The 13,971-nt window shown below is 36.3% G+C and overlaps 1 protein-coding gene across 1 annotated transcript in view; it reads right to left on the bottom strand.

Moving 5' to 3' along the window:
• AsnRS (asparagine--tRNA ligase) overlaps positions 1-13,971 on the bottom strand; it is a 285,820-nt gene that overhangs the window by 253,162 nt on the left and 18,687 nt on the right. The window contains exon 3 of the mRNA XM_090406589.1: positions 3,534-3,596. Coding sequence (XP_090262715.1) covers positions 3,534-3,596 — 63 coding nt within the window. The remainder of the gene's footprint in view (positions 1-3,533; positions 3,597-13,971) is intronic.

The following is a 13,971-nucleotide window of genomic DNA, read 5'->3' as shown; positions in this document are numbered from 1 at the left end:
TGAATATTTATGTCAAATTTCCAAAATTTCTCTAATAATTCTTTAAGTATATGTATCTGATCAACTGTAGATTTATCTACAGGTGATCAGATATATATAGATTAAACCTGAAACCTGCTTGGTAGACATAAAGTGGATATAATCTCTCTTCAATACAGAAGTAAATAGTTGGTAGGTTTCACATAATAGAGAAATACCTCTGTAATTTCCACAAACTGCTTTATCATTCTTTTTATATATATTAGGCAGATCAGACTCTTACTCCATTCTTTTAGCATTTGCTCTTTGTTCAATGTAGTTAAAATAAATTTCTACATATTGTCTTCTAGTTTCTTTCACTTGCTTTCAGCAACTCTACAGGAATTTTATCTATTCCTGGAGGATTTATTGTTCCTGAATGAATGTACTATATTGCTGAATTCTTGCTGTAATGGTAGCTTTAGAGATTCATCTTTTACAATAATAAATGGTATATAGAGTGTGAACTATAATCCATTCACTCCAAGAACAAATGAATAATGGTACGAAAATGAGAATGGATAGAGAGAGAGAGTATGTAGTAAATGTTTCATGTGCAAGCACAAGAAATACACGTCATATAGAAAGCAGGAAAATGAAATGACATATTCACAATGTAAGGAAAGACAGAAAAAGAGATTTGGTGAATGTGGAAGTAGTGAATAATAGTGCATAGAATGAAAGCATGACAGAAGTGGCTGAAAGTAATGTGGATGAAGTGATAGTAAGAAGCAAAACAGCATGCTTACATCCTTCACAGGACAAAACAGAATTAGATCAACTGGAGAAATGATTGTTGTGTGGTTCAGCATGTGGGAGAATGGAAGAAAAAGTGAATGGTGAAGTACGAAACTGCCAGAAACTGGAAATAAGGATAAGGTGCTGTATAGAGATTCAGTGACAAGAGGTATACTTAATGAGAAAGTGACGAAAGCATGTTTCCCAGGTGTGAAGATCAAGGATGTGTGAAGCTGTTAGTTTGCAGAAGGAAGAAGTGAAAGAGACAATCGTTATAGGAGGAACAAATTATTTGAAGGGTGAGAAATATGCAATGAGAAAAGATGTGAGAGTTTGTAAGTGCAAAACCAGGGAAACTAGAGATATTAGGAGGAGATATAATCAAGAGAAAAAGCATGTATGAGAAGCATGTATATATGATCATAAATGAATATGCATACAGAAAAGATTAAGCAATACTGAATGTGATTTCACAGCCAGAATTAACAGAAATAAGGGAGAAGAGTTTCGCCATTTGTCAGATCAACTCAGCAAAAAATTATAGGTATTAGCAAGACTTGGTTGACAGAAAATGATATAGTTACAGGGATAGAATGTAAGATGAGTAGAATAGTTCAAAATTAGTTGTGAATCCTTGGCAGTGAAAGAGTTTAAGGAGAGGTATGATAAGTTTTGTGTGAAAAATATTTAGTTTGGGTGTCCCACAATGAGTGTCCAGACTCCATGAAGATACTGTGTAATAATAATAATAATAGTTTTCAGTAGTAGGAGTAACATTCGCATTCATGGAAGTACTCTCTCCATTTTATTTATTTATTTCTTCATTTACCAACATGCTCTCTTGTATATCTCTGCTTATATCTAGCCCAAGCTTATATCCTCCTTTAATTTACTTAATTATGTTATATGCTTGTCTAAGATCACCCTTGTTCTTCATTTCTTGTTCTATTATTTCATTAAGAATTAGTCATTTTTCCTAGATTTGTTTTAGTCAATTTTATCTACCTCTCATCTTAGTTCTTTATATTTTCCTTCTTTAATCTTAGTTAGTCTTGCAGTAAATTCTTTGTATGCTTTATTTTTTTTTATTACTGCATGGGCACATACTTCATCAAACCAACCTCTTTTCTTCTGTTTAGGGGGATTCCAATAAAATCAAATAAATGGTGGAGTGTCGTGAAAGTGTGGATGGTGGAGTGTCATGAAAGTGTGGATGGTGGAGTGTGGAGAGCTTCATCAAACCAATCTCTTTTCTTCTGTTTAGGTTGAGTCTAATAAAATCAAATAAATGGTGGAGTGTTACTAGAGAACTAGTAGATCAGTTTCAGGTGACAATGAAATGTATTGCCAAATAAACTTAACGAGTGCTAAATGATTAATTATCATGGGTGAATGAATTTTAATTATCTGAGCACTGAACAGCAGTGAATTCTCATAAGAATGAAGTTGAATTTATTAAAGCTGTTATGAGACATTTCCTTAAGCAGAATGTGACAGATGGAATTTGAGGTCAAAGAGTATATTAAACCTGATTATAGCATTAGAGGGATTTTAGTTGAAGATGTGACTGTTCTGCCTCCAGCTGGTGAAAATGATTATGCTGTACTGACCTGGAAAGAGCTAAGTGTACAGACAATCCATTCATAAAAGGTTACATGCTGAAGTACAACTACAAGGCAGGAAATTATGACCAACTGAGGGGAATGGCAAGTTCAATTCCATGGTATCCTTTCCTACATGGAAAAGACACTGGCAGTGCATAAGAAGTATTAAAAAAATATATACTGAAGATGTATCGAAACGTATCCCAAGAATTTGAAGAATTAACAGGTGGTGAACTGAATGTGCAATCTTATTAAGCAAGAGATTCTCAAGATAAAGATTATGTAAAAGGGATACCATGTGCATAAAGATTATGTCAGTTATGAAAATTATATGGTGCAGGCCAGAAAAGTTAAAACTATTGTACAGAAACCTAAGTGACAATATGGAAAGAAACACTGGTTCTGCATGATAGAGATAATCCAAAAGAATTCCATTGTTATGTTGTAAGTAAAAGAAAAAAAAATAACTCTAATGAGCGTGGATGGAATGTAAGTGGCAGATGCAGAAGAGACTGTCCCGGTAATGTGCATCCATTTCAAAAAACTATTAATCACAAGTATGCAACAGAACTCAATGCTACCTCTGCACTGCATGAAGAAACACAGGAGTATGAGAAGGGTACTAGAACTATTACATAAAGTGTTACACCAGTGCAGAAAATGTATTCGTAATGTTAATGAGAGAGATAATGTTAAAAAATAGAAAAATAGACTTCACACTATCTTTAGTTTGTTTTTTTTTTTATTTCACTGACAATATCTATTTTTTTGGGGGGGGGGGGGGTTGAGTTATCATGATGGAGGAATTACCTTTGGAACATGAACACAAGTTAAACTACACTTGCTACAACAAACTACAAATTAACTAATTTGGTGAACTGTTGACTATAGCCTAATCTCTGTTGAATTTTTTTTAATTAGATAAAAATTGATTACATCTAATTAGGTGAATACTCAGAATATTATGAATGAGGTAATCATGACAGTGGCATTGTCACCAGAGAGGGCCTTGAGTCTCCTGGTGTCAAGTCAGTAATGATAACCTGAAGTGAGTTAATAAGTGTGTAAATAAGTCAATTTACAAATTTTATTTTATTACTATTTCCACAATACTATTTTACTTTCATTAAAGCAATGCTAAACAAATTGAATATATAATTAAGGTCTCAATACCTGTCCTTCAATTTTTGAATCCACATAAAAAGCAGGAAATGGTTCTCCTACATATCTCATTGCCTAAAAAAGAATAAATCAATAAAAAAATTATGATATACGCTATTTTTATTCTTGTAAGAACAGAAAAAAAATCATTTTCTGAATTTAATGTAATTATAATGTTTTATTATAATTATATTATAATAAATTGATTGTAATTTATTATAATGTAATTATAATAAAACATTAATTAGAAAAGGCAGGATCAGAATACAGGAATGCAAAAAAAATGAGTAGGGAAAAAAAAAAAAGTGTTTTGATATAAAAGAATAGCTACTTCCAAAACCAGAATGATGGTAATCTCACAAGTAAGATTATCATAACAGTGTTTAGTCTATAATACAGTACTGTAGACAGGCAGGAAGTTGGGAAGAAAAAAGAGAGGGTAGGGACAATTTTCTTAATGTTGACTACAAAAGTCATCTGATTTCAGGTTTAATTTTTTTTTAATACTGATACCAACTCTCCACATGCAAAGTCTCAAAATTAATACTAGACTGAGAGACTAGAAGACTGTATTTGCTTAACTGCGAAAGATGAGTGACTAGCTACTGCACGTCATAACAGATTTAGAAGAGAATGAGAGAACTAACAGTACCAATTCTGATGAACACTGATCATGAAAATATCTATAGGAAACACACAAGACAGCTGAGTCAACAGATATGTGTGTGTATGTGTGGAGTGGGTGAAGAGAGGGAGATTGCTCAATTAATTAGCTTACCTCATCTCTTTGGTATTAAAAGTGCAATTAATTAGGTTGCTCTTAAGGACACCATTCCAAGTGTTCAATGAGCTGTTTAGAGCAGTTTAGAACCAAAATAATAGCATTTATAACAAAACACAAAATCTAATGAAATAAAATTTTAATTTCATGCTCCAATTTTTTTTTTTCACTGAAATTATGCATTGTTGCATGACCCAGCCAAATTTCCTTAACAAGTAAAGTTAAATTTTAACTAATTTCATGTTTTAGCAACTTCAATTTTCCAGAATTTCAGCTTCATTTTTTTTTTAATATTGACTACAAAATTAATCTGATTTTAGGTTGGATTTTTTATATATCAACTCCACACATGCAACTATGCCAGAAGAAAGCAATCTATTAATGGGTTTCTTGATGAACTAGTAGTTGTATTCATTAGGGGGAAAACTGCTCTAAAGGACAGAGGTTAGCAGATTGAAGGAAGAGAATTAGAAGTTAGTTCAGTAAATATGGAGCTAAACCATATATGAGGGTGGTCTGAAATGTTCTCAGTCTCGACCATAGATGGCAACACTATCAGCACGATTTTTTTTTCTAAGTTGGTACACCTGTCATAAACATCCAAGCAAAACTCCAAGTCATTCTATCAAATAGTTTGTTTTATACAGCAGTCTGAAGCAAAAGTGTTGTCTGTATCCCATCCCTTGAAATGGATAAAACTGAGTATCATGAGGTTATAAAATTCTTTATAAAACAAGGTTCAACACCAAAATAAATTCATTCGAAGTTCATAAAAGTTTATGGACACTCTTCTCCTTTGTTTTAGACAATTAAGAAATGAACTGGTGGCTTTAAACATGGCCGTACCAGCCTTGAAGATGATCCACGTGAATGATGTCCAAAAAGCGTAACAACACAAGAAATCATTGGAAGTGCAATTAATGTTGTGCACGATAGAGTATTGGATGACTGTGAGTTAAAGTGCGTAAAATTGCGGAGACTATAGGCATTTTAAAAGAACATGTGGGATACATTTTGCATGAAGAATTGCAAATGAAAGAGCTTTGCACAAGATGGGTGCTGCACTTGCTCACAGCAGATCAAAAATGCACTCGCATGAAAATCTCTGAACAGTGCTTGGAGCATTTTAACAAGAATAAAACTGATTCTGTGCATCAATTTATTACTATGGATAAGACTTGGATTCACCATTACACACCAGAATCCAAACAGCAGTCAAAACAGTGGACGGACGCGGTTGTTCTGCACCAAAATCGGTTCCATCAGCAGGAAAGGTCATGGCATTGGTGTTTTGGGATGCTAAAGACATTTTGTTTATTAATTATCTTGAAAAGGGTAAAACAATAACCGGGGAATATTATTCCAATCTTTTAACCAGACTAGAAGAAAAAATTCGTGAGAAAAGACTCAGTTTGCAGAAGAAAAGAAAATCATATTTCATCAGGAGAATATACCTGCCCACAAAGGTGTTTTGGCAATGGGAAAATTAAAAGATCTGCACTATGAATTGTTGAAACATCTACCCTATTCCCCCGTTTTGGCTCCCTCTTGATTTCTATCTCTTCCCAAAACTAAAGCTCTTCCTTGCTAGTCAGTGGTTTTTTTTTGAATCAAGAGGTGATTGCAGCTGTAGAGGGGTATTTTGCAGATCTTACTGAGAACCACTACAGGGACAGGATAATGGCAATGGAGCATTGCTGGAATAAATGTATTAGTCTTAAGGGAGATTATGTTGAAAATTAAAAATAATATTGAAATTATAAATTTGTTTTTTTTTTATTGTTAGGCTGAGAACCTTTCAAACCACCCTTGAATGTTTGATGTTACATGTTAAGGTCAACTCCTTAAGAAAAACTGATCATAGTTGGAAAAGAGAATGTTATCAAAAGTGAGGAAGACTGAAGCATAGTCGTTCTTCAGGAAATAAGACAGGATTTTGGTAGCAATAAAATTTACAAGATTATCTTCACCCCACTTGAGAATAGAAAGAGGATCAGTGTTTAAGGCATAGTTATACAAGATCTTGAAGCTCGAGTTATTTCAGCACTCCAAGGTTTTGAAGAAGAATGGAGTGCACTGTCATCAGCAAAGTTATAAATAGGAGTGGATGTTAGCAGAAAGACAATTAATGAATAAGAGGAAGAATGCAGTGAAAGCACAGATCTTGGGATACTCCAGCATTGAGGTAAACTCAGACAAGAGGATACTATCCTCCATGATATGCATGAACAACTTTAGAGGAAGAGAGCAATCCACTCACAAAGAATAGAAAGGAAGCTATAAAATACTAGTTGGTAACAAGACCATGAAACCAGACCTGATCAAATGCCATGGAAATATCAACAGGGACCATAATGAGGTTCTTCAAATCTTTCAGTAGTCTGTGTGTGAAGATAAGCAAGATATGCAGAGGTCTGCTGTAAAAAAGAGAACAGCAGAATCTACACTGGTGATCATTATTAACTGATTTATGCAAAAGTATTGAGGTAAGAACAATGGGATGACAGTCTGATGTCTCACTTGGATTTCCCTTTTTAAGAGCAGACTCACCAGCATGAAATGAAAGCTTTATTTTATGCTGGTGAGTAGATGATAGATGAGTATGACAGTTTGTAAATGTAATACAGAATGAAGCACAAGCCTTGAGTACATCTGAAGAGATACCATCCAGGCCAGGAGACTTACTGATATCTTTGTAAGATCGGGGGGGAGTACTGTGGGTAGTTTGTGGAATAGTGAGAGATTTGCCTTGATTGTTTAACTGGATATATTTTATTAAATAGTGTAAACTATAAAATGCACTTTATATTGACAGTTTTTCCTCTTGGCACTTTGTTGTATACTTTTACCATATTTACAAAACTTTAATACATATTTTTGTTAAATGAAAATCTCAACCTGATATCAGTTATTTAGCTACCATAATAGCCTCAACTCTTCCAAGTTTTTCTATCATTTTTCTTAGCCTCTTCTCCAAAATGCTTGTATAAATCTTACCTCCAATTTCACAGTTTTATTTCCCTTTTTTATAGATGGGTAGAATGGCAGATGTACTTCATCCACCTGGAATTCTGCTTTCTGAATTATGCAGCATAGCAACTGTAAAACTTTTGTACCTTTATATTTGAGCATTTCTGACATAATGTCATCAACACCAGATACTTTTTTTAAATTTTAAGTTTCTAATGACTTTTCAACCTCAAATATAAATATTAGTGGAGGAAAAAAATGGAAGCACTTGAAAGAAAGAGCAAAACCATAGGAACTCAATGGCAATATCTGAGTAAACATTGGCTGATTTAGCAAGGAAAACATGTGGCAAAGTTGTAACCAAGGCTTGGTTCTCCCACAGGTGAGTCAAAGTTGTACAAGAGAAAAATCGAGCATATAAGAACTAGCTGGCATCCACAATTTCATCCACCAATAATGCTTATACCAAAGCCCAGAATAGCTGCAATAAAACTATCAACATGTCAAAAATTGACATGTTGATAGTTTTGCTTTTGAGAGAGCTAAAAGCAGGAAATCTGCATCTGTCCAAACAGCAGCCATATATATTCTGATCTCTAGCTAAAGACATTGGTGTTGCAACTTCTGCCCAACACTATGGCATCAGGATTGATCTGTTGCTTCATAACCCACAAAAAAAAGCCATTCACCTACCTTCCCTACTTCTCCAATTCTTGTACTGCTGAATTTGGTAAATGTCCCAAATCATCCCAAACTTTTTACAATCTGTGTGTAGAGGCATAAGTGCTGTGAGGACAACATGTTGGAGGCTTAATGGATTGTATACAGCACTCAGAAAGAATTAAAACAGAAATACTTCCTATATTTCATCTCAGTCACTGAGGCATCTTCAGGGATTACAAAAAACTAATGTAACATAAACACAAATACTACACAATACTAAGTCCAACCACGTGGGTGACTCCTAACTAGGTGAAGCACCCTCTAAGGGCGGTTGTAGGTGGCCTGGAATGTAAGGTGGGATCTCTGATGATAAGTGTTTCCCAAATCTTAGGAAGTTTAATGCAACCATATTTATTAAGATTTGGTTGATTTCTGAGAGCTACTGCAGATTCTAAAAATACTCTCTTTTTTGAATTTGCTGTGGTGGAGCATGGTGGTTTTTTTCCCACTAGATCCTGTAGGTCGTATCCAAAATAAAAAATAAACATATAAAAAAATATAACAATCCGTGTAAATCCAAACCGCAACCACAAATTCAACCGCTCCAGACAGTAGTTAATCTATCTTCCAAAAGGTTCAACAACAATGCCATCAGTGCCCTAAGCCTCGGGCACAATTTCGCAGTCACAAAGAAAGAAGCGCCGGTGCTTGATGTAATGTATAATATCGAACGTGGGATCTGTCACTTAGCGCCGGAGATAGCAAATAACATCAGACTTGATGTCGCCAACATCCTCGCCCAGTCTTCGCCTCCAAAAACTAATTTATCGTCCAGCCAACACACTGCTCTCATGAAATTACGGAAAGAAAAAAGTATCACCAGAGCGGATAAGGGCAATGCCACAGTCACTCTTAATACCACGGAATACAATCAAAAAATGGAGATTATTCTCCGAGATCACTCTATCTACATCCCACTACAACACAACCCCATAAAAACACAAGTTAAAAAACTTACTTAAAAAAGTATCTTCCTGACATTATGAAAAAACTTTATCCTTTCTGTTCCCCCCCCCCCCCCGAATATACGGTTTACTAAAAATCCACAAACCCAATTTCCCACTAAGACCTATAGTAGATGTGCCACTAACGTGCCTTACTACAAGCTGTTCAAACAGCTGGCCAACTCTCTGATCCCACCACCCCCTCACTGGACTTTCCACATCCTATATAAAAAAACTCTACCCATTTTAAAACCCTAATAGAAAATCTAACCTTAAATAACACAGACATGTTGGTAAGCTTTGACATCTCCTCATTGTTTACCAATATTCCCTTAAATGATACCTTAACACTCTTATAAAATGTTTTTCCTTCTGACATCTTAGATCTCTTTTCCTTAACCATCAATTCTGGTTATTTTTCTTGGAAGAACAAAATTTACAAGCAGATAGAGGGAACCGCCATGGGTTCCCCCCTCTTGCCAATTTGTATATGGAAGATTCTGAAAAACGAGCCATAGACTCAGCCCCTCTATCTCGCTAAGATATGTAGATGATGTGTTCTCTATTTGGCCTCATGGCCAGACACATTAGACTCCTTCCTCAGTCATCTCAACAGCCTACATCCAAGAATCCAGTTTATGATGGAAAAGGAAAAGAATTGTTTACCATTCCTACACACCTTAGTTACACGCCTTCCTAACAGTACACTTTCCTTCACTGAATATAGAACACCTATGCACACAGCCAGATACATTCACAAACTCTCCCACCACCACCCCACTCAACAATATGGCATTATTAAAACTCTAACCAAGAGAGCACACAATCTTTGTTCCAGTGGAACTGTCCTTACAACTGAGCTTGACCACATACACAACACTTTCCTCTCCAATGGCTACAGCGATCACAGTATAAAAAAATAATCAGTTCCTCCTCCATTCCCCAGTCTTCTCTTCAGAAAGAGTTTAGAAATGCCATCATCATACCCTACATCCGTGGCACATCGGAAAAAATAGCCAAGATTTTAAAAAAGTACAACCTACACACAGCATTTAAGCCCCACCGCAAACTTGCTACCCTTATCCGTTCTACAAAAGATCAGCTCCCTCCTCTCTCTTTCTCTCTCTCAGTGCCTGGAGTTGATAAAGTACCCTGTTCCTGTAAGCTGGTGTACTTTGGACAGACAGGCAGATCAGCAACCATCCACCCGAAGGAACACAAGTCATACATCTGCAACCATGACTATGGTCAGTCAGGCCTGGCTGATCATGTCTTGGATACAACCCACAGGATCTCATGGAAAAAAAACCACCATGCTCCACCACAGCAAATTCAAAAAAAGAGACTATTTTTAAAATCAGCAGCAGCTCTCAGAAATCAACCAAATCTTAATAAATATGGTTGCATTAAGCTTCCTAAGATTTGGGAAACACTTATCAGAGAACCCACCTTACATTCCAGGCCACCTACAACTGCTCTTAGAGACTGCTCCACCTAGTTAGGACTTTAGAGTCACCCACATGGTTGGGCTTAGTATCGTGTGGTATTTGTGTTTATGTTACATTAGTTTTTTTGTAATCCCCGAAGATGTCTCAGTGACCGTGACGAAATATAGGAAGTTTTAAATTCTGTTTTAATCCTTTCTGAGTGCTGCACACAATCCATTAAGCCTCCAACATGAAAGCACTCTACAATCAATTTCCAGTGTGTCCTTTTGCCAGAAAGAGACTGGGAAAATTTTTCTCCAATTGGAAACCAAAAAAGGAAAAAAAAAGTCTCCTAGCCATGACTGGCACTCCTTTGATTGTCCTACAGATCTGTGCTCTATACAGTTCACTCCCATTGTATGTTGTTTTTTTTTACACATGCTTATTCCACTGGAAGAAGAGATATGTGGCAACTCTTACCCCAGTTCCTTCCACAGTAATGGAAAGAACTATCAACACTCAACTGCTATACTAACCTGAAGCTAATAAATGACTGCCAGCCAGTATGGATTCCATTACTGTTGGTCTACAGATGATCTACTCACTTATGTCACCCATATCCAGCTAAATATCAAAAGTTTGCCGAGTATCAAGTGGCTGCCCTTGATATTTCCAAGGCTTCTGATTAGGTCTGGCACTATTAAACAAGCTCCCATCATTTGATCTTCTCCCTAACTTTTGCATTTAGACTTTCTTTCTCACTGGATGCTCACAATGGGTCATGGTGGATGATTCCTTATCTTCTAAGTATACAACCAATGCAGAGGTCTCACAAGATTGTTCTCTCACTCATGCTATTCCTTCTATATAAAAATCATCTACCACAGCAGACTACCTACTCAATACATAGTTTTGCTGCAGACAGCACACTGTATTCCTCCTTTTCAGCACAATCTCCAGAGCTTTAATCACTACCACCTTAAATTCAGATCTCCAAAACATTCAATAACAGAGCTTGGATAATCTTGTCATTTTCAATGGTAGCAAAGCACAGCTGTGCTTATTTCCCATAAAAAAAAGAACCTTCTTGTCCAGGATTACTTTTGAAAACACCCAAATCCCTATGTATGATGAGATCCTCTTGGAATAACAATAACTTCAAATCTCTCTTAGCACAAACATATTACAAATATTACCTCCAAAAAATCAGGTTTTGTTTTTCACTTGAAGCATTACTTTAACTCAAAACAGCCTCTAACTTTATACAAATTGCAAATCCATGAAAAGTTCTGATAAACACCTAGAATAGCTGGTTGGCCAAGTGCTTAGCACATCCGCTCTCCAGCCAAAAGGCTGTGGATTCGAATCCCACTATAGGCATGGATGTTTGTGATTGCCTGTGGAAATACTAGTGGTGGTGGGCAGTAGATGGCATTGGTGTAGATGATGTAGTTGGTGGATCTGAGTGGTGGAGATGGAGAGTTGTAGAGTAGGTGCCCTTCCATGATAAGTCTTTGAACTCCTTGGAGGCGTAGCATAATAATATAGTAATATCAAAGCAACTGATAAAACCACAAGAAATAACATATCTTCAAACCATTTAACCCCCATGGTTCATAAATTGTAATAATTAGTTCTTTTTTCTTTTAGGACATATAAGAAGACATGTCAGAGGTTTTGAAGAAATTCAAAGACACAGAGGCGCAGGCCATCATCAAGTTTTTCATGCTGCAAAAATAAAGTCTACAGCTGAGATTCACCAAACTTTGTGTGAGACTTTAAGGAACTGTGCCCCAGCATATCCAACAGTTGGCAAATGGGTGGGCAATTTTAAAACTAAGTATCCTGAGACAATAGATGCCCAAGTCAGGAAGACCTTCCACAGCAATCGCACCTGAAAACATTGATACAATGTAGCATGATCCTTGATGATAGATAAATATATATTATCATACTATCATACTTATTCTTAAGTATGATAGTGTGGCATGGCTCAAGATTTCTGTGGAAACAGGCTGTTCTGTGCATCATTCAAGGTCAACGGGAAGGTTATGTGCTGCCGATGCTGTTGTGAAAGAAGTTCAGGAAAGTTTCAGGAGAAGCCCTGGAAAGTCAACCAGACAAGCATTTTGTCAAATTTGAATTCCACACATGACTGTGTGGCGTGTTTTACAACAGTGTCTACGTTTAAGCCCTGCAAATTTACCCTCATACAGCATTTGAAGAAAGACTATAAGAAGATACACCAGGATTTTTGTATGGAAATGTTCAGCAGTATAGAAAAAATAAGGACTTCTTTGGACAAGATCGTTTTCAGTGATGAGTGCACTTTTTCATGCATGTCAGCAAGTAAACACTCACAACTGCAGAATTTAGGGAAGCAAAAATCCACACGCCATTGTAGAACATGTTCACAGCACTCCCAAAAGGCTAACATTATCTGTGCCATCAGTAAGAAAAAACTGTATGGAACCTTCTTTTTTTTCAGTCTATTATTGTATCTGAACATGCCACAAAGGTACCTAATACCACAATTAGATGACTATGATCACGATGGACACTTACATTTCCAGCAAGATGGAGCACCTCCTCATTACGTGACAGATGCAAGGTCGTACCTCAACACCCATTTTCCAGGCAGATGGATGGGTAGAGGGGTGCCGTAGCATGACCACTGCGTTCTCCCAACCTTACATTGCTAGATTTTTTCTTGTGGGGTTTTGAGAAAGATTGTGTTTATAGCACCACTACTAGACAATTTGGATGAGCTGCATTCCAGAATTACTGCTCCCATTGCAGAAGTTACACCAGATATGCTCTGCCGTGTGTAGAAGAAAACTGATTACAGACGTCTCATCTGTAGAATTACTGGAGGCAGTTATGTTGAACTTTAACCCTTTAACTGCTGATTTTATATTCTACTGACATTGTCCCATGTGCTGAATTAATTTTGCAAAAAATTTATATATAAAATCAATTAAAATTCTTACTGAAGTAAGAAGTCCGGACAGCATCATACATTCTTGATATACACTTGTTCACTCACAAAAATAGCAATAATAGTGGTTTATAAAATTTGCATTATGACACACATTAATTTATGTAGAATCACCAGGATCTTCTTCATCTGAAGTACACAATTCACTTAACTCGGACAATTCTTCTCCTGACTCATTTGTTGTTAACAATTCATCAATTTGATCATCAGTAAGATAACACGGATATTTACTGGTAAACGCCATATTGTGACATCACGGAAATCCCTGCAGTCACGTGGTTTATGCCTCATGCTGCATATTATTATTCGTGACACCTCCACCTCCAAGGAGTCCGGAGACTCATTGCGGGAGGACACCTACTGTACAACTCTCAGTCTCACACGAACCTCTACTATCAATCATTCACATTAACGCCATCTACCACCCTCCACCACAACTACTATTTTTTGTCTGTAAATTGCATGTGTTCTGTAGGGCTGATTTGTCTGTATGCAGGATGAAATATCTAGTTAAATCGATTTTTCATCGATCGAGTTAACTCGATCATAGCAAGGTCGCCATTTTTTTTCACGCTCCAGTTAACTCGACTGTAGTAGTTAAAGGGTT

Source organism: Typopeltis vanoorti, chromosome 16 (genome assembly GCF_054136105.1).
Source record: "Typopeltis vanoorti isolate ZY-2024b chromosome 16, IOZ_Tvanoo_1.0, whole genome shotgun sequence".
Classification (NCBI taxonomy): domain Eukaryota; kingdom Metazoa; phylum Arthropoda; class Arachnida; order Uropygi; family Thelyphonidae; genus Typopeltis; species Typopeltis vanoorti.
The sequence above is the reverse complement of the archived record's forward strand: the minus strand, read 5'-3'. Positions and strand labels throughout refer to the sequence as shown.